The sequence below is a fragment of the Watersipora subatra genome, chromosome 6, assembly GCF_963576615.1.
Source record: "Watersipora subatra chromosome 6, tzWatSuba1.1, whole genome shotgun sequence".
NCBI lineage: Eukaryota > Metazoa > Bryozoa > Gymnolaemata > Cheilostomatida > Watersiporidae > Watersipora > Watersipora subatra.
In genome coordinates this window covers 3,735,874-3,755,925 of record NC_088713.1, presented here as the reverse complement: position 1 = coordinate 3,755,925, position 20,052 = coordinate 3,735,874, and the positions used below count along the sequence as shown (strand labels likewise).

Below are 20,052 nucleotides of genomic sequence, written 5' to 3'. Positions count from 1 at the left end.
GTTATTAAGATGATACTATGACTTTTAATCATTGAAAAAACTTTTACATTCAAATCTTGGTTTGAACTGAAGTTTTTGTGACAGCATTTCATTTTAAATCGAAAGTAGCTTAACTATAAATGTTATCAAAATATATTTTTTTTGTAATTTTAAACTTGAATTTAAAATCTGGTAAAGATGAAAATCTCTGCACTACATTAGTGAAGACAACCCCCTTTTAATATTGGTAAAGTTTTAAGACTGCATGAATAAGCGCAGTAAGGTAAATTACCAGTAGCTGCAGTATTTATTTGTAGTCATTAAAAAATCTTTTCAAACATAAATGCCCCCAATTTGAACAATTATTAACAACCCAAAGACTTCTTTTGTACAAAAATTTAACATTTGAAAAAAACTAATATATTTTTGGCTTTTCCATGACAGTTGTTCAAACAATAAAATATATTGATTCGCTAAAGATGTTGAAATTAGGTTAGTTTTTTATTTTTTGTTCAGTTATACAGGTCATAGATAGAACCTAACAATTCTGTTGAATGACAATAGAGCAACCATTCCCATTAGATCAACATAGAGCTGTCAAGGAGACAAACGTTATAAAATGTTTAGCAAGTTCATTTTATCAACTGCTCCTTTGTTGCTACTTTTAGTAATTTCAAATTAGCTGCATGGCTTTATAGCAATCGACATACTAGAACTACTTCTTTCTGTCTACACATCGCCGTGTGTAACAATCAAATTGGTTATAGAGTTGTTGACTAAATTGAATTTTACTGTGTGATCCATGTATTTAGATTATGTATATTTCATCAAATGTTTATGTTAGCCCTGAAATAGTGTCTGCCATGAGTGAGCACTGAACTATTGTATGAATACTCATTTTAGTTTTATAGAGAAGTTCGTATTAGCAATTTGAACCAACTTCTACTAGTACCAAATGTACCAATATCTTTGACATGTACATCTTTGGCTACTCACCTGCTGCTCCTCCGAATCTGAACCATTGCTTGCTCTTTTGAAGATCACAGTGAAATTTTTGGATAGGTTTAATTTCTGTGAAATCATCATAAAATCTCCAACTCTCTGAATAATTGACTGCCTGTTTGCATGCATCAGCCAGTGAGATTGTTGTTGAGAAAACTTTAGAAGTTGTGATTTCTTTTGAAGGCTGGACTGTCGATGATCGCAATTGTGTGATGGTGTCAGTCGATTGAGTTGATCGAAAGTTAATAGTATCAGAAGTTTTTGTTTTAGTTGGAGCTGTAGCAGCAGATGCATTTGAAACATTCGGTTTTGAGCGAGTAGTGGCAGAATGCATGGGTTGAGCAGAGATAGCAGGTGTTTTCCGAGCAGTAGTAGAAGGTTGAGATATGTGAGCAGGTGTTGCCCAAGCGGTAGTAGAAGGTTGAGATGTGTGAGCAGGGGTTGCCCAAGCGGTAGTAGAAGGTTGAGATGTGTGAGCAGGGGTTGCCCAAGCGGTAGTAGAAGGTTGAGATGTGTGAGCAGATGTTGCCCGAACAATAGTAGAAGGTTGAGATGTTTGAGCAGGTGTTGCCCAAGCAGTAGTAGAAGGTTGAGATGTGTGAGCAGGTGTTTTCCGAGCAGTAGTAGAAGGTTGAGATGTGTGAGCAAGTGTTGCCCAAGCAGTAGTAGAAGGTGGAGATGTGTGAGCAGGTGTTGCCCAAGCGGTAGTAGAAGGTTGAGATGTGTGAGCAGGGGTTGCCCAAGCGGTAGTAGAAGGTTGAGATGTGTGAGCAGGGGTTGCCCAAGCGGTAGTAGAAGGTTGAGATGTGTGAGCAGATGTTGCCCGAACAATAGTAGAAGGTTGAGATATGTGAGCAGGTGTTGCCCAAGCAGTAGTAGAAGGTTGAGATGTTTGAGCAGATGTTGCCCAAGCAGTAGTAGAAGGTTGAGATGTGTGAGCAGGTGTTTTCCGAGCAGTAGTAGAAGGTTGAGATGTGTGAGCAAGTGTTGCCCAAGCAGTAGTAGAAGGTTGAGATATGTGAGCAGGTGTTGCCCAAGCAGTAGTAGAAGGTTGAGATGTTTGAGCAGGTGTTGCCCAAGCAGTAGTAGAAGGTTGAGATGTGTGAGCAGGTGTTGCCCAAGCAGTAGTAGAAGGTGGGGATGTGTGAGCAGGTGTTGCCCAAGCGGTAGTAGAAGGTTGAGATGTGTGAGCAGGTGTTGGCCAAGCAGTAGTAGAAGGTTGAGATGTTTGAGCAGATGTTGCCCAAGCAGTAGTAGAAGGTTGAGATGTGTGAGCAGGTGTTTTCCGAGCAGTAGTAGAAGGTTGAGATGTGTGAGCAAGTGTTGCCCAAGCAGTAGTAGAAGGTTGAGATATGTGAGCAGGTGTTGCCCAAGCAGTAGTAGAAGGTTGAGATGTTTGAGCAGGTGTTGCCCAAGCAGTAGTAGAAGGTTGAGATGTGTGAGCAGGTGTTGCCCAAGCAGTAGTAGAAGGTGGGGATGTGTGAGCAGGTGTTGCCCAAGCGGTAGTAGAAGGTTGAGATGTGTGAGCAGGTGTTGGCCAAGCAGTAGTAGAAGGTTGAGATGTCTTAGCAGGTGTTGCCCAAGCAGTAGTAGAAGGTTGAGATGTGTGAGCAGCTGTTGGCCAAGCGGTAGTAGAAGGTTGAGATGTCTGAGGAGGTGTTGCCCAAGCAGTAGTAGAAGGTTGAGATGTCTGAGCAGGTGTTGCCCAAGCAGTAGTAGAAGGTTGAGATGTGTGAGCAGGTGTTGCCCAAGCGGTAGTAGAAGGTTGAGATGTGTGAGCAGGTGTTGGCCAAGCGGTAGTAGAAGGTTGAGATGTGTGAGCAGGTGTTGCCCAAGCGGTAGTAGAAGGTTGAGATGTGTGAGCTGGTGTTGCCCAAGCGGTAGTAGAAGGTTGAGATGTGTGAGCAGGTGTTGCCCAAGCGGTAGTAGAAGGTTGAGATGTCTGAGCAGGTGTTGCCCAAGCAGTAGTAGAAGGTTGAGATGTGTGAGCAAGTGTTGCCCAAGCAGTAGTGGAAGGTTGAGATGTTTGAACAGGTGTCGCCCGAGCAGTAGTAGAAAGTTGAGATGTCTGAGCAGATGTTGCTCGAGCAGTAGTAGAAGGTTGAGATGTGTGAGCAGGTGTTGCCCAAGCGGTAGTAGAAGGTTGAGATGTGTGAGCAGGTGTTTCTTGGGACGTAAGAGATGAGAGTTTGGCAGACGACGCAAATACTGAAGGTTTGGATCTGACAGTTGTTTCCTTATCAGAGACAATTGCTTTAGTTGTTGCTGACTTTGTAGAAACAGTTGGGGTGTAGCCTGGGAGCATTGTCTTTGTTTGAATAGCTAAAAGAGAGCTAAAAGTAAAGAGCGTGTACCTCAGCAGAGTGAACATTTCAGAACACATATCTTACTCTCAAGTAAAACAAAGTAAAATCATTTCCACATAAAAGAACCCCTATACATATGAAGCAATGGTCTTCTGACCAAAACATACAGGAAATGAAATGTTGGCAGTAAAAACTTCTTTAATATTTGGGAATTTTTAGCATTAAGGAGTTTTCGTCTTAAGGGAAAGAGAACCAAAATAGCCTGTTTATGAAATGTCAAAATTTAACTGTGTGTCCAGGTTTTGGTATAAAAGGTTTGAAAACCTGTATCTATGCAGGAGCTTGAGGAGCAACAAAATGATGGAAGTGGGTAAGAGAAAATAATAACCATTAGATAAAAACTTGGTAAGAGTTTTTTATAAAAAGCTGAGAGAACATAAATATGTGTAGTAGATTTTAGTTACAATAAATGTAATGTAATTACTACCAGAGTTACTCGTCCATAAGATGTCCATGGTTTCATGGTTTCACCAACATTTAGCATTTACTGCTTACTAGGAGTGAGCCTGGGGATAGCTGGGGCTTTTTTTAATTATTGTCAGAAAGCTCTTTAAAAATCAGATGGAGTTTCAAAACCAAAGATGTTTGGCTACTTTAAAAAAGGATGTGGTTAACAATATCATGTTATAATTTTGGCCAATTTGCAGAAAGCGCGGAGCATGCGTGTGAGGTATGGGCAGACTAACAGACAGACAATGACAATGTGGAATTTATTAATATAGGTTTTTTATTATAAACTCCCTTTTGGTAGTTTTTTTATTTAGTTGAATTTTTGAAATTTTACATTGAATCTCAAAATCTGTAATAGGCGCTCTATTTATATGGAGCTGTTATTTTTGCTTAGTTCACTCAAAAACATTTATCTGATGACACCTTGTAAAAAACAACACAATAATTTTATTTTTGTGATGAAAGATCAACAAAACTTGTTTGGCTGTTGTGTCGGACTTTATGACTGAGCCAATAATAAATTAAGTTATATTCTGAACATCATCATTTTCCGCGAACAAATAATCAATAGCATAATCCAATAAGGAGACGATTTAAAATATGAAGAAACAATTATATCGATCATCTCTGAACTATTTTACAAAAATCAAAACTGCTTGAATTTCACAAAACTTTGACAGATTTAACGTATCTGGCCAAATAAATTTCTTTAGAATTTTCATCAGAGATTTGCTCTCATGTTAACTAGACACGAGTTTCTGCAAAGCTCCAGATAAGGATATAGTCAGAGTAAACTTCTGAGAAGACTTGCATCATACCTTTGGTTGCATCTTTGCGTTTCATCTCTCGTCTGCACTTACGTAGCTTTGCGACCATTCTGTCATAATCTGCCTTCCGCACTTTTATAAACGTTTCTCTTGATTTACCATCTGCTGCTCTCTTTTCAGTGTCAGCAGGTGCTTCAAGGTCTTTGGCATGCACGCTGCTAGACACTACGTTTTGCGTTTTATGAAATAGAGCATGATCATTCGGCAGCACCAGGTTAGCAATGCTTATGCTGCCATATGCTAATAAACAAAAAGCTACTAGCTTAACCCCTGGCATTATCCTTAGCTGCTCCAGTTATTGCTGACAACAGGGAGAGTTTTGCTTTCCGAGGGACAACTCCTGATAACAAACCTAATTTCTAGAATAAGTACCTTGAAATATTAGATATTAAGGGCATCATGTTGTAGCATTACATCAGGATGCTTAACCATAGGCTCATATTGCAAGTTTGACTTGTACGAATTTACAGGTGGTATTTTTCTAGTAGAAAGACACCTGCTGATTCCCGCGACCCTGTTAACTTATGTAACATGTGAAAAAAACTCCTACAAGTTTAGTTCCGTTTTCTTTTCCGTAAAAGCCTCTAATAGAAACAGAGATGTGGATGGCCATTTAATATCATATTTTGCTATAGCCTTAGAGAAGAGAGTTCTACACAGGTGTTTAGTATTGTCATAACAATTTAACATATATTTGTTGAGCCAAGTGACAAAGTTACAAAAATTCACCTAAATATTTACTAGTAGGTTTCCATCCTCAGTTGATTTCCATTAACTTATTATGTAACTTTCAACAATGGTCTTGCTTGTTTAACATCCGTCAAACTATTGTCTGTATAAATCCTAGTAAATTTTCTCAGAATATTGTAACATAAATATCTTCTGCCATCATATTCATCTTTCGGTGGGTTTATCTGTCTGATTCGTCAGTCGATATTTCTAAGACTGACAATTTATGAAAAAAGTCTGATGATATTAAGATAATTCTTGCCTTATGGAAAGTTTACTGCTTTTCATGATAGAGACAGGGATGTAATTTATATTGAATGAGATCTGTTTATTATATTCTGTCTAATGCATTTAGTGCTTAATTATTTTGCACTATATTAAGTCTAATGCACTATATTATATATAGTTTTATTACATATGATGTATATAATATGTTATATTTAGTACATATAGTATATTACATATAATATATAATATAATATACATGTACAAACTATTTAGATTTTAACCATTTTATATTCCTTTGTGTTATATTACATTTTGCATATTGTATTATTTTGCATTGTTTTGTGTTATAATGAATTTTTTTTATAATACACTATATTAAAAATATTATATTATGTTAGTTTTATTAAATTAGATTACTTTAAATTATAAACAATTATCATATTATACTATTTTATGTCATAACTTTATATGATATTGTATTATGTACATTAAGTTATACTTAATTATTGTATCATATTACATCTTGTTATATACTCCATATTATATTATATAAAATTACATTGAGTTATGTAAAGTCACACTACATTAGGCTATCCCACATTTTCTTAAATTACGGTATATTTCATTTTCGAAATTGTATATCATATATGATATTCTATATTATATATGATATTCTATACTCTATGCTATGTTGTAACATAATACAATAGTATAGTAGGTGAACATTTAATACTATTTCGCAGTAATCTGTTTTACTGTGTAATAAAATAAAATGCAAAATGATATGATACAATGCAAAATAATATAACATTACACTATATAATTTAATATTATATCATATTATATTATATTCTGTCTTTTCATGTCATAAAGCTATGTCATCTCACACAGATTATTTACTAGTTTGCATCGGTATTATAGAATTACTAAACTAATATTAGGTAACAATCACTGACACAGTCACAAGTATTTAATTATGGCTGTTTCAATTATGATAAGGCTGATGCTTTGATAATTATTATCTTAAAGTACATGTATTGGCAAAATACTTTAGCCAGATATTTAAATTACTTTATGTATTTATGTTTTATTTAAATAAAGCTGTGTTTATTTCATTTATGAAGTTTAGTACATGAATAACAAGGTATAAAATAAAAATTAATCTATATATACTACTACATACTCATGTATAATATATAAATAATATATAATTTATAACATAACATACAATACAGAGTGACATACAATACAGTGTTATAAAATGTTTAGTAAATTGATATGACCTAAGAGGGCTCGTTATGACTGATGAGATTTCATGTCATCACTTTTGACCTTAAAATAACCTTCAAACTGTTTATTAAAGATTGTGCAAGCAATTTTGACTGACTAGAAGAAACTTGAAAAGGCAGATAAAATGTATAACAAGTATCTATATTTCATATATTAGTCTGGGAAAGGACTTCCACAAAAAGCACTGTTGCAAGATGACAAAGGTTCTCCAAGGTATCTGTAGATCAAATCACCTTTAAATCTCCATGAACATCTCACTACTTCTACCTTGATCTCTTCATCATAGCAGTCATCATAGCCATCACCATCACCATTAGTAGAGTGAGATGCATAGACAGTTTGTACTTCGGGAATCATCCGTTTTTTAGGCGGTAAGTCTTCTGTCCAGAGAGGATTCATAGATCCACAGCTGTTTATTCTTGGACAGAAGTTTAACAACACTTCTCCTAAAAACGTGTTCAACTTATTACTAAGTTTTCTCTGCAAGTTTTATAGCAATTGTGAATGAAAACATTTTTATGTCTATTAACCATAAACGACATGTAGTTTTCCTAAGGAAAACTGCTGAGAATCTTTTTTGTTAAGAAAAACTACCGTAAAGATTTTCCTATCAACAGGCAGAATTACAAAAAGATAAAACATAAAAACAAGTTTTAATCTCATTATACAATTAAATAATAGTTTAATTTTAATAATCAAAATACTTAAATGCATTTAAATGTCGCTAATTATCACACTACAAGACATAAAACATTGACAATGGTGGCAGTTCACAAACGCTAAGGAGATTTAATCTTGTAATCTTGTTATTCAAACACATTTATTTTAGCAGCTAATACTGTTTTGATAAATCTAGACAAATTTCTTAAAACATTGATTGGCCATTTATGTTTGGGGTCTGTGTTAAAGTTATTAAGATGATACTATGACTTTTAATCATTGAAAAAACTTTTACATTCAAATCATGGTTTGAACTGAAGTTTTTGTGACAGCATTTCATTTTAAATCGAAAGTAGCTTAACTATAAATGTTATCAAAATATGTTTTTTTGTAATTTTAAACTTGAATTTGAAATCTGGTAAAAATGAAAATCTCTGCACTACACTAGTGAGGACAACTCCCTTTTAATATTGGTAAAGTTTTAAGACTGCATGAATAAGCGCAGTAAGGTAAATTACCAGTAGCTGCAGTATTTATTTGTAGTCATTAAAAAATCTTTTCAAACATAAATGCCCCCAATTTGAACAATTATTAACAACCCAAAGAATTTTTTTGTACAAAAATTTAACATTTGAGAAAAACTAATATATTTTTGGCTTTTCCATGAGTGTTGTTCAAACAATAAAATATATTGATTCGCTAAAGATGTTGAAATTAGGTTAGTTTTTTATTTTTTGTTCAGTTATACAGGTCATAGATAAAACCTAACAATTCTGTTGAATGACAATAGAGCAACCATTCCCATTAGATCAACATAGAGCTGTCAAGGAGACAACCATTACAAATTGTTTCACAAGTTCACTTTATCAACTGCCCCCTTAAATTGTTGCTACTTTTAGTAGTTTCAAATTAACTGTATGGCTTTATAGCAATCGACATACTAGAACTACTTCTTTCTGTCTACACATCGCCGTGTGTAACAATCAAATTGGTTATAGAGTTGTTGACTAAATTGAATTTTACTGTGTGATCCATGTATTTAGATTATGTATATTTCATCAAATGTTTATGTTAGCCCTGAGATAGTGTCTGCCATGAGTGAGCACTGAACTATTGTATGAATACTCATTTTAGTTTTATAGAGAAGTTCGTATTAGCAATTTGAACCAACTACTATTAGTACCAAATGTATCAATATTTTTACATGTACGTCTTTGGCTACTCACCTGCTGCTCCTCCGAATCTGAACCATTGCTTGCTCTTTTGAAGATCACAGTGAAATTTTTGGATAGGTTTAATTTCTGCGAAATCATCATAAAATCTCCAACTCTCTGAATAATTGACTGCCTGTTTGCATGCATCAGCCAGTGAGATTGTTGTTGAGAAAACTTTAGAAGTTGTGATTTCTTTTGAAGGCTGGACTGTCGATGATCGCAATTGTGTGATGGTGTCAGTCGATTGAGTTGATCGAAAGTTAATAGTATCAGAAGTTTTTGTTTTAGTTGGAGCTGTAGCAGCAGATGCAGTTGAAACATTCGGTTTTGAGCGAGTAGTGGCAGAATGCATGGGTTGAGCAGAGATAGCAGGTGTTTTCCGAGCAGTAGTAGAAGGTTGAGATGTGTGAGCAAGTGTTGCCCAAGCAGTAGTAGAAGGTTGAGATATGTGAGCAGGTGTTGCCCAAGCAGTAGTAGAAGGTTGAGATGTTTGAGCAGGTGTTGCCCAAGCAGTAGTAGAAGGTTGAGATGTTTGAGCAGGTGTTGCCCAAGCAGTAGTAGAAGGTTGAGATGTTTGAGCAGATGTTGCCCAAGCGGTAGTAGAAGGTTGAGATGTGTGAGCAGGTGTTGCCCGAGCAGTAGTAGAAGGTGGAGATGTGTGAGCAGGTGTTGCCCAAGCGGTAGTAGAAGGTTGAGATGTGTGAGCAGGTGTTGCCCAAGCAGTAGTAGAAGGTTGAGATGTTTGAGCAGGTGTTGCCCAAGCAGTAGTAGAAGGTGGGGATGTGTGAGCAGGTGTTGCCCAAGCGGTAGTAGAAGGTTGAGATGTGTGAGCAGGTGTTGGCCAAGCAGTAGTAGAAGGTTGAGATGTCTGAGCAGGTGTTGCCCAAGCAGTAGTAGAAGGTTGAGATGTGTGAGCAGCTGTTGGCCAAGCGGTAGTAGAAGGTTGAGATGTGTGAGCGAGTGTTGCCCGAGCAGTAGTAGAAGGTTGAGATGTGTGAGCAGGTGTTGCCCAAGCAGTAGTAGAAGGTTGAGATATATGAGCAGGTGTTGCCGAATCAGTAGTAGAAGAATGAAATGTATGAGCAGGTGTCACCTGAGCAGTAGTAGAAGGTTGAGATGTATGAGCAGGTGTTCCTTGGGATGTAAGAGATAAGGGTTTGGCAGACGAAGCAAATACTGAAGGTTTGGATCTGACAGTTGTTTCTCTATCAGAGATGATTGCTTTAGTTGTTGCTGACTTTGTAGAAACAGTTGGGGTGTAGCCTGGGAGCGGTGTCTTTGTTTGAATAGCTAAAAGAGAGCTAAAAGTAGAGAGCGTGTACCTCAGCAGAGTGAACATTTCAGAACACATATCTTACTCTCAAGTAAAACAAAGTAAAATCATTTCCACATAAAAAAAACCCTATACATATGAAGCAATGGTCTTCTGACCAAAACATACAGGAAATTAAATGTTGGCAGTAAAAACTTCTTTAATATTTTGGAATTTTCAGCATTAAGGAGTTTTTGTTTCAAGGGAAAGAGAACCAGAATTGCCTGTTTATGAAATGTCAGAGTTTAATTGTGTGTCCAAGTTTTTGGTATAAAAGATTTTAAAACCTGCATCTATGCAGAAACTTCTATGAGGAGCTACAAAAAATGGAAGTGGTAAGAGAAAATAATAATCATTAGATAAAAACTTGGTAAGAGTTTTTTATAAAAAGCTGATAGAACCTAAATATGTGTAGTAGATTTTAGTTACAAAAAATGTAATGTAATTACTACCAGAGTTACTCGTCCATAAGATGTCCATGGTTTCATGGTTTCACCAACATTTAGCATTTACCGCTTACTAGGAGTGAGCCTGGGGATAGCTGGGTCTTTTTTAATTTTAGTCAGAAAGCTCTTTGAAAACCAGATGGAGTTTCAAAACCAAATATGTTTGGCTACTTGAGAAAAGGATGTGGTTAACAATATCATGTTATAATTTTGGCCATTTTGCAGAAAGCGCGGAGCATGCGTGTGAGGTTTGGGCAGACTAACAGACAGACAACGATAATGTGGAATTTGTTAATAATTATAGGTTTTTTATTATAAACTCCCTTTTGGTAGTTTTTTTATTTAGTTGATTGTTTGAAATTTTACATTGAATCTCAAATCTGTAATAGGCGCTCTATTTATATGGAGCTGTTATTTTTGCTTAGTTTACTCAAAAACATTTCTCTGATGGCACCTTGTAGAAAACAACACAATAATTTTATTTTTGTGATGAAAGACCAACAAAACCTGTTTGGCTGTTGTGTTGGACTTTATGACTGAGCCAATACTAAATTAAGTTATATTCTGAACATCATCATTTTCCGCGAACAAATGATCAATAGCATAATCCAATAAGGAGACGATTTAAAATATGAAGAAACAATTATATCGATCATCTCTGAACTATTTTACAAAAATCAAAACTGCTCAAACTTCACAAAACTTTGACAGATTTAACGTATCTGGCCAAATAAATTTCTTTAGAATTTTCATCGGAGATTTGCTCTCATGTTAACTAGACACGAGTTTCTGCAAAGCTCCAGATAAGGATATAGTCAGAGTAAACTTCTGAGAAGACTTGCATCATACCTTTGGTTGCATTTTTGTGTTTCATCTCTCGTCTGCACTTACGTAGCTTTGCCACCATTCTGTCATAATCTGCCTTTCGCACTTTTATAAACGTTTCTCTTGTTCTACCATCTGCTGCTCTCTTTTCAGTGTCAGCAGGTGCTTCAAGGTCTTTGGCATGCGCGCTGCTAGATACTATTTTTTGTGCCTTATGAAATAGAGCATGATCATTCGGCAGCACCAGGTTAGCAAAGCTTGTGCTGCCGTATGCTAATAAACAAAAAACTACTAGCTTAACCCCTAGCATTATCCTTAGCTGCTCCAATTATTGCTGACAACAGAGAGTTTTGTTTTCCGAGGGACAACTCCTGATAACAAACCTAATTTCTAGACTAAGTACCTTAAAATATTAGATATTAAGGGCATCATGTTGTAGCATTACATCAGGATGCTTAACCACAGGCTCATATTGCAAGCTTGACTGGTACAAATTTACAGGTGGTATTTTTCTAGTAGAAAGACACCTGCTGATTCCCGCGACCTTGTTAACTTATGTAACACGTGAAGAAAACTCCTACAAATTTAGTTCCAATTTCTTTTCCGTAACATTTTCTGATAGAAACAGAAATGTTGATGGCCATTTAACATCATATTTTACTATAGCCTTAGAGAAGAGAGTTTTACACAGGTGTTTAGTATTTTCATAATAATTTCATGTATATTTGTTGAGCCGAGTGACAAAGTTACAAAGATTCAGCTAAATATTTACTAGTCAGTTTCCATCATCAGTTGATTTCCATAAACCTAATTAGTAACTCTCAATTTGCAATAATGGTCTTGTTGTTCAACATCCGTCAAACTATTGTCTGTATAAATCCTATTAACTTTTTACAAAATATTTTACGGTGAATATGTTCTGCCATTATATTCATCTCTCAGTGTGTTTATCTGTCTGATTGGTCAGTCAATATTTCTAAGACTGACAATTTATGAACAAAGGTCTGATGGTATTCAAATATTCCTTGCTTTATGAAAAGCCCACTGGTTTTCATAATAGAGACAGGGACGTATTTTATATTGAATGAGATCTATTTATTGTATTTCTCGTCTAATGCATTTAATCCTTAATTATCTTGCACTAGAATGCACGATATTAAACTCTAATGCATTATACTAGATATATTGTATATAATATATTGTGTAATAATATATATTATATATATAATATGTTATATAGTACATATAATATATATAATATATAATATGTTATATATATTATATAGATTTTGACTATTTTATCTTTCTCTGAATTATATTATATTTTTTATATCGTATTATGTTGCATTATATTATGTTATATTGGATTTTGTTTTATAATATATTAAAAATATCATTTTATGTTATTTTCTATAAAATTAGATTAGACCTACTTTAAATTATATATGAATATTATATTATGCTAAGTTATTTATATTACAATTTTATATGATATTGTGTTATATACATTTTTCTATATTTGATTATTTTATCATATCACATCATGTTAATTATTCCATATTATATAATATTACATTATATTGAGTTTTCTAAAGTTGCACTACATCAAGCTTTACTGCGCTATCTTAACTTATAGTATATTTTATTTTTGAAATTTTATATTATATATGATATTCTATATTATATGTTATATGGTAACATAATAGAATAGTATATTAGGTAAAACATTTATTACTATTTGCTGTAATCTGTTTTACTGTGAAACAGAATAAAGTGCAAAATGATATGATATAATGCAAAATAATATATTGTTACACAATATAATTTGATATTGTATTAAATTATATTTATTATTATTTATTTATTATTTATATTAAATTTGTATTTTGGTGTCTTTTCATGTCATAAAGCTATGTCATCTCACACAGATTATTTACTAGTTTGCATAAATATAATAAAATTACTCAAATAATATTAGGTAACAATACACAGCTGCATGTATTTAATTATGGCTGTTCTAATTATGGTAAGTCTGATGCTTTGATTATTATTGTCTTGAAAGTTGGCAAAAATATTTTAACCAGATAATTAAACTATTTTATATATTTGAGTTTTATTTGAATAAAGCTGAGTTTATTCTATTTATGAAGTTTTATGCATAAATAATATGGTATAATAAATAAGAAGTAATCTATATATAAAAATACTGTATAGTCATGTATAATATATAAATAATATATCATTTATAACATACAGTACGGAGTGACATACAGTGCACAGTAGTGCTGGGTAGGGGTAGTAAAACTCGTTGAACTCGCAGGTTTATCTTCTCTTGAGTCTCAGGTAATAGAAATTTTGAGTATTTCAATCTTCCGAGTTTGGGTTTTGTCTTGCGAGCTCAGGTTTTGGTTCACGAATCCGTCGATTAGAGTGTACAAAAACTCGGTCTATTGCACCCTGAGCTCCAAGCACTGTTTAACAACCCGCCTGTTAACGCTGCGAGCACGAATATCAGTCGATAGAAAATAGTAAAAAATAATAAATGAATTGAATAGAATGATAATTGCGTTGTAAGTTTTAATATGTCTGATATTTGGAAACTTTAGATATAAAACCCATATCAACCAACTCAATAACAAAAAACCCATTGGCCAAGAAGTACTCGTGCCAAGCACTAGTACCTACAGTGTTATGAAATGTTCAGTAGATTGATATGACCTAGGAGGGCTCATTATGAATAAGGTGGGCCTATGTGATTTCATGTCATTTTTGTTGACCTTAAAATAACCTTCAAACAGTTGATTAAAGATTTTGCAAGCAATTTTGACTGACTCAAAGCAACATGAAAGGGCAGATAAACAGTATAACAAGTACCTATATTTCATACATTAGTCTTGGAAAGGACTTCCACAAAAAGCACTGTTGCAAGATGACAAAGGTTCTCCAAGGTATCTGTAGATCAAATCACCTTTAAGCTTCCATGAACATCTCATTACTTCCACCTCGATCTCTTCACCAAAGCAGTTCTCATCATAGCCATCACCATCACCATTAAGAGAGTGAGATGCATAGACAGCTTGTACTTCGGGAATCATTAATTTTTTAGGCGGCAAGTCTTCTGTCCAGAGAGGATTCATAGATCCACAGCTGTTTACTCTTGGACAGAAGTTCAACAACATTTCTCCTAAAAATGTGTTCAATTTATTACTAAGTTTTCTTTGGAAGTTTTTATAGCAATTGTATTTTTATGTCTAATAACCATAAACTAGTTTTCCTAAAAAAAACTACTGGCAAATATTTTTCTTTTGAGCAAAGCTTGAGCAAAATTTTTTAACCAACAGGCAGGATTACAGAAATATAAAACAAAAACATTTTTTAGCCTCATCCAAATATTGAATGATAATTTAACTTTAATAATTAACATATTTAAATACATTTAAATGTCGCCAATTATCACACTACAAGACTTAAGATATTGACAATGGTGGCAGTTCACCAACGCTAAGGAGATTTAATCTTGTAATGTAAACACGTTTTATTACAGCTAGACTGTTTTAAAAATTCCAGATAAGATTTTCAAAAACATTGATTAGCCATTTGTGTTTTGGGGCCTTTGTTTAAAATTTGCTAACATGTTGCCATGATTTTTAATAAATAAAAAAATTCAAATGTTCAAATTATGGTTTGAATTAAATTTTTTGTTTTTGAAATCAGGAACTACATGCACACTACTATGTAGCGGTATTTCCTTTTTACATCAAAAGTAGTTTAGCTATATGTGTTATCGAAAGTCAGCTACTCACCTGCTGCTCCTCCAAATCTGAACCATTGATTGCTCTTCTGAAGATCACAGTGAGATTTTTGGATAGGCTTACTTTTTGCGAACTCATCATAAAATCTCCAGTTTTCTGAGTAGTTGACTGCCTGTTCGCATGCTTCTAGCAATGAAAGTGTCGTCGTCTTAACCTCAGAGACTGTGCTGGATTTTTCTGGCTGGCTTGTCACTGGTTTGGTTGGGTTGATGGGATCAGTCAGTCGAGTTGTGGTATAAGGTATCTGTTGAGGTGTAGTAGCAGGTGTCTGATGAGATTTAGTAGTAAGTGGCTGCTCCGACTTAGTAGCAAGTGTCTGCTGATGTGTAGAACCAGGTGTCTGCTGATTTGTGGTAGCAGGTACTTGCTGAGGTATAGTAGCATGCAGCGGTTGAGTTGACTTATTTGTATCAGTGAGCTTTGTAGTACTTGTCGATTTAATTGTAGGAGTAGGTGTTGGTTTACTTTCAGTGCCAGAATCATGATGTCCTTTAGAAGAGATTACTGGTTGATTTTTAGTAGTAGATGCTGGTTGATTTGAAGTAAGAGGAGATTGTTGAGCTTTACTAGTAGTTTTTTGAGTTTTAGTAGCTGGCGCTAATTGAGTTGTAGAAGCAGGTTCAGACTGAGTTGTAAAAGAGAGTGTTGGATGGGTTATAGGAGCAGGTGCTGATTGAGTTGTAGAAGCAGGTGCTGATTGAGTTGTAGAAGCAGGTGGTGGATGAGTTGTAGGAACAGGTGCTGATTGAGTTGTAGGAGCAGGTGCTGGTTTAGTTGTAGGAGCGGGTGCTGATTGAGTGGTAGAATTAGGTGCTGGTTGAGTTGTAGGAGTAGTTGCTGGTTGAGTTTTAAGAGCAGGTGCTGATTGAGTTGTAAAATCAGGTGTTGCATGCTTTGTAGAAGCAGGCGCAGATTGAGTTGTAGCAGCAGGTGCTGATTGAGTTGTAGGAGCAGCTGCTGGCTGCGTTGTAGGAGCAGGTGCTGGTGGAGTTGTAGGAATAGGTGCTGGTTGAGTTGTAGGAACAGGTGCTGGATTGGTAGGAGCAGGTTCTGATTGAGTTGTAGTAGCAAGTGCTGGTTGAGTTGTAGGAGCAAGTGTTGATTGTGTTGTAGGAGCAAGAATTGATTGAGTTGTAGGAGCAGGTGCTGGATGAGTTGTGAGAGCAGGTGCTGATTGAGTTGTGAGAGCAGGTGCTGATTGAGTTGTAGGAGCAGGTGCTGGTTTAGTTGTAGGAGCAGGTGTTGGTTGAGTTGTAGGAGCAGGTGCTGGTTTAGTTGTAGGAGCAGGTGTTGGTTGAGTTGTAGGAGCAGGTGCTGGTTTAGTTGTAGGAGCAGGTGTTGGTTGAGTTGTAGAAGCAGGTGCTGGTCGAGTTGTAGGGGCAGGTGTTGGTTGAGTTGTAGGAGCAGGTGCTGGTTTAGTTGTAAGAGCAGGTGCTGGTTGAGTTGTAGGAACAGGTGCTGGTTTAGTTGTAGGAGCAGGTGTTGGTTGAGTTGTAGGAGCAGGTGCTGGTTTAGTTGTAGGAGCAGGTGTTGGTTGAGTTGTAGGAGCAGGTGCTGGTTTAGTTGTAGGAGCAGGTGTTGGTTGAGTTGTAGAAGCAGGTGCTGGTCGAGTTGTAGGGGCAGGTGTTGGTTGAGTTGTAGGAGCAGGTGCTGGTTTAGTTGTAAGAGCAGGTGCTGGTTGAGTTGTAGGAACAGGTGCTGGTTGAGTTGTAGAAGCAGGTGCTGGTCGAGTTGTAGGGGCAGGCGCTGGTTGAGTTGTAGGAACAGGTGAAGAATGAGTTATAGAAGATAGTGTTGGTTGTGTTGTTGGAGGTTTTGTTTGAACTGTAGTAATCTTTGGGGATTTAGTTATTTTATTGTAATGAATTGTAGTTGTAACTGCGTTTGGGCTTTTCTCGGAAGTAGCAAATTTTGATGTTCGTGGTTTGCTGGTTGTCATTACATGTTTTGGTGATGTCACTGTAAAACATAAAGATCTTCTACTCGCATAATTGAAATAAAATACAAATACTCTAAGAATAAACAACTAGCTCAGGAAGGCGTCAATTTTGTAGATACAACATGGTAAACTTGCCCTTATTGCCAATAGAAAATTACAATACCTGTTCATAGAACTAAGAGCAATATATGTAAAAAATCTAATTATGTGAACACTAAAAAAAACTTTCAATCTTTTTTAAAACTTTTTCAAGCAAAAAAATAAAAAAAAGTTTTGCCTGAAAACAGGCGAGATATAGGCCCTTTTGTAGACACAGGCACTTTTTCAAGCATTATGTACCTGAAAACTCTTGAAGGAGCCAATTAACAGATGTACTCAATTTGCATTTACTAATACTTAGATGTACGAAAACATAGATATATCAAAACACAGATATAACAATGCATAGATGTATGAGAACATAAACACAAGCATACAAATTAGCGTTGCCCTGATTTTGGTATCGGAATCAGTATTGTTGCCGATATGGGTGTTAAGTAGAGATGTCCCGATTGTAAATTCACCAGCCGATTCAGATACCAATCCGATATACCGATTCTTACTGAAAAATAATCCGATTCAGATCTTTTGTGTTGCATAGATAATTGTTCTTTTTATTACGCAAATATAAATATAATGTAAAAAAAATATAAATATTAATGTAATTATTTGTTTGTATTTATAGAAAAATATATATATATGTTCACATACTGAAATACCAAGCATTTAGTAGAAAAACAGTCCATGTTTCTTGTAATTTGTGATTAATAAAGGTAATTACTGTTAGTGGTACAGCTCTCTCTGTGATAACAAAGTCTCTCTTCTATTGCTGATCGAACTGCTGCATCTGTACAAGTTTAGAGCAAATCAATGCTTCTATTAATTACCGTTAGTGATTTAATTATCTCAGCAAGAAGTCTCTTTCTTCTATCACTATCAATGTAGCCAGTTGTACTGAAGAGGGACTCACTTGCCACAGATGATGGAGGACAGGCTAAATACCTATAAGCCACTGGGGTTACCGTATTTTGTTCGATACAAACGATACATTGTATCGTAGGATCAAGAGTGATAAATAACTTTATGCATGGACTGCTTAAATTACTGTCGTAATGCTAGTAAATAGAAATATTACACTGCATTCTTGTTTCCCATTTTTGTTATCTTGTTCATGATTAGCTGCAATAAATCCTATCGATGTAATTGCGGAAATACCAAACTTTGTGATTACGTCCTGACTAAAGCAAAAATGTTCCTCATGTGTTGATGTTGATCGGTCTATAGACATGAAATAAATTGGGTGGCAGGCCTGAAATTTATTAGGTAAAAGTAAGGAACTGCAGCTGATGATTTTTATTAGTGTAGCAGGCTAAAATACTGTTTTCTGCTAAATAGTTGATCTGGAAAAAGTACCTGAAGTTTCCGATTTTTTAAGAAGAGATTGGCCGACACCGATTCAGATACTTAACACCCGTATCGGCACCGATACAAAGATTCGGGCAACTCTAATGTTAAGTATCTGAATCGGCGTCGGCCAATCTTTTTTTAAATCTGAAGCTTCAGATACTTTTTACAGGTCAACTATTTAGCAGAAAACAGTATTTTAGCCTGCTACACTATTAAAAATCATCAGCTGCAAGTTCCTTACTTTTACCTAATGAATTTCAGGCCTGCCACATTATTTATTTCTTGTCTATAGTCTGATCAACATAGCTGAGGAACCGTTTTGCTTTAGTCAGGATGTAATCACAAAGTGTGGTATTTCCGCAATTACAGCGATAGGATTTATTGCAGCTAATCACAAACAAGATAACAAAGATGGGAAACAAGAATGCAGTGTAATATTTCTATCTACTAGCATTGCGAAAGTAATTTCAGCAGTCGGTGCATAAAGTTATCTGTTTTTCTCTTTATCATGACGATAGAGAGCTTGTTAGTTGGGTAGCTCTCATTGGGTCTGGTTGTGTTGTGAATGTAATTTGTTTCTCTCTTTTATTCTATTTATTTACACATCAACATTTGAAGTTTGTCAAAAGAATATTGGCCGTTCAGATCATTTGATGAGCTAGTTCTTGTGAGGGAACTATTGCAGGTCTTACTATAAATTTAAAAAAGTTCTTTCACAGGTGCTGCTAATGTTGTTGTTGTCTCCATTGATAAAAACAATAAATAAATACAAACAAATAAATACATTAGTATTTATACTTTATTTATAATAAAATGAACAATTATCTATGCAACACAAAAGATCTGAATAGGTATTTGAATCAGATTATTCTTCAATAAGACTCGGTATATCGGATCGGCATCTGGAATCAGCTGGTGAACTTAAAATCAGGGCAATACAAATGCGATATATGAGCATTTTAGCAAACAAGTTCAATTTACGGAGAATGTCAAGTAGGAAAAATGAATGTACTTAGAGTCACTAAAGCATTGATTTTTTTAACCGAACTATTGTAAGTATAATATACTTACACTACTTTGTCTAAAAACATCAAATTTTACATATCATGTAGAAATGGAGAAGTTTCATTAGTAGGTGAAGACAATTTTCACATGTACTCATTTTAGTCAATTGTAGCCGATGCGTCGAACAAAGCAGGAAATTATTTTAGGAGGTCAGGACAAGGTTTATGCAAGACATGGTTTCTAGGTTTTTAGAAAGGCCTTGCACAGTGACTAAGACACATGCAAACAAATCATGCTGATTTGTTTTCATGTGCTCTTAGTCACTCTTCATAGCCACTCTTTGATTTATTACTGACATTTCCTTTCGTTTTCTATTAGTGATGTTTCAAGTCATTCTAGATTTTCCGTTTTTACTTTCCCTAATTGCAAAATGTGTATCAGTACAAAAGTTTTGTCGTTTCTGGTAACTTTTAAAAAAGCTGTATTATTGGCTGGCAGAACTAGCCAATTAGATGAGAGCAC

General features: G+C 35.2%; 1 protein-coding gene across 1 annotated transcript in view; it reads right to left on the bottom strand.

Annotated features, from left to right (window-relative positions):
- The window catches only part of LOC137397963 (mucin-5AC-like), a 33,496-nt gene that overhangs the window by 3,209 nt on the left and 10,235 nt on the right, over positions 1 to 20,052 (bottom strand). The window contains exons 4-10 of the mRNA XM_068084059.1: positions 15,132 to 17,099; positions 14,297 to 14,512; positions 11,353 to 11,601; positions 8,758 to 10,035; positions 7,105 to 7,317; positions 4,616 to 4,864; positions 976 to 3,303 (exon numbers count right to left, since the gene is read on the bottom strand). Coding sequence (XP_067940160.1) covers positions 976 to 3,303; positions 4,616 to 4,864; positions 7,105 to 7,317; positions 8,758 to 10,035; positions 11,353 to 11,601; positions 14,297 to 14,512; positions 15,132 to 17,099 — 6,501 coding nt within the window. The remainder of the gene's footprint in view (positions 1 to 975; positions 3,304 to 4,615; positions 4,865 to 7,104; positions 7,318 to 8,757; positions 10,036 to 11,352; positions 11,602 to 14,296; positions 14,513 to 15,131; positions 17,100 to 20,052) is intronic.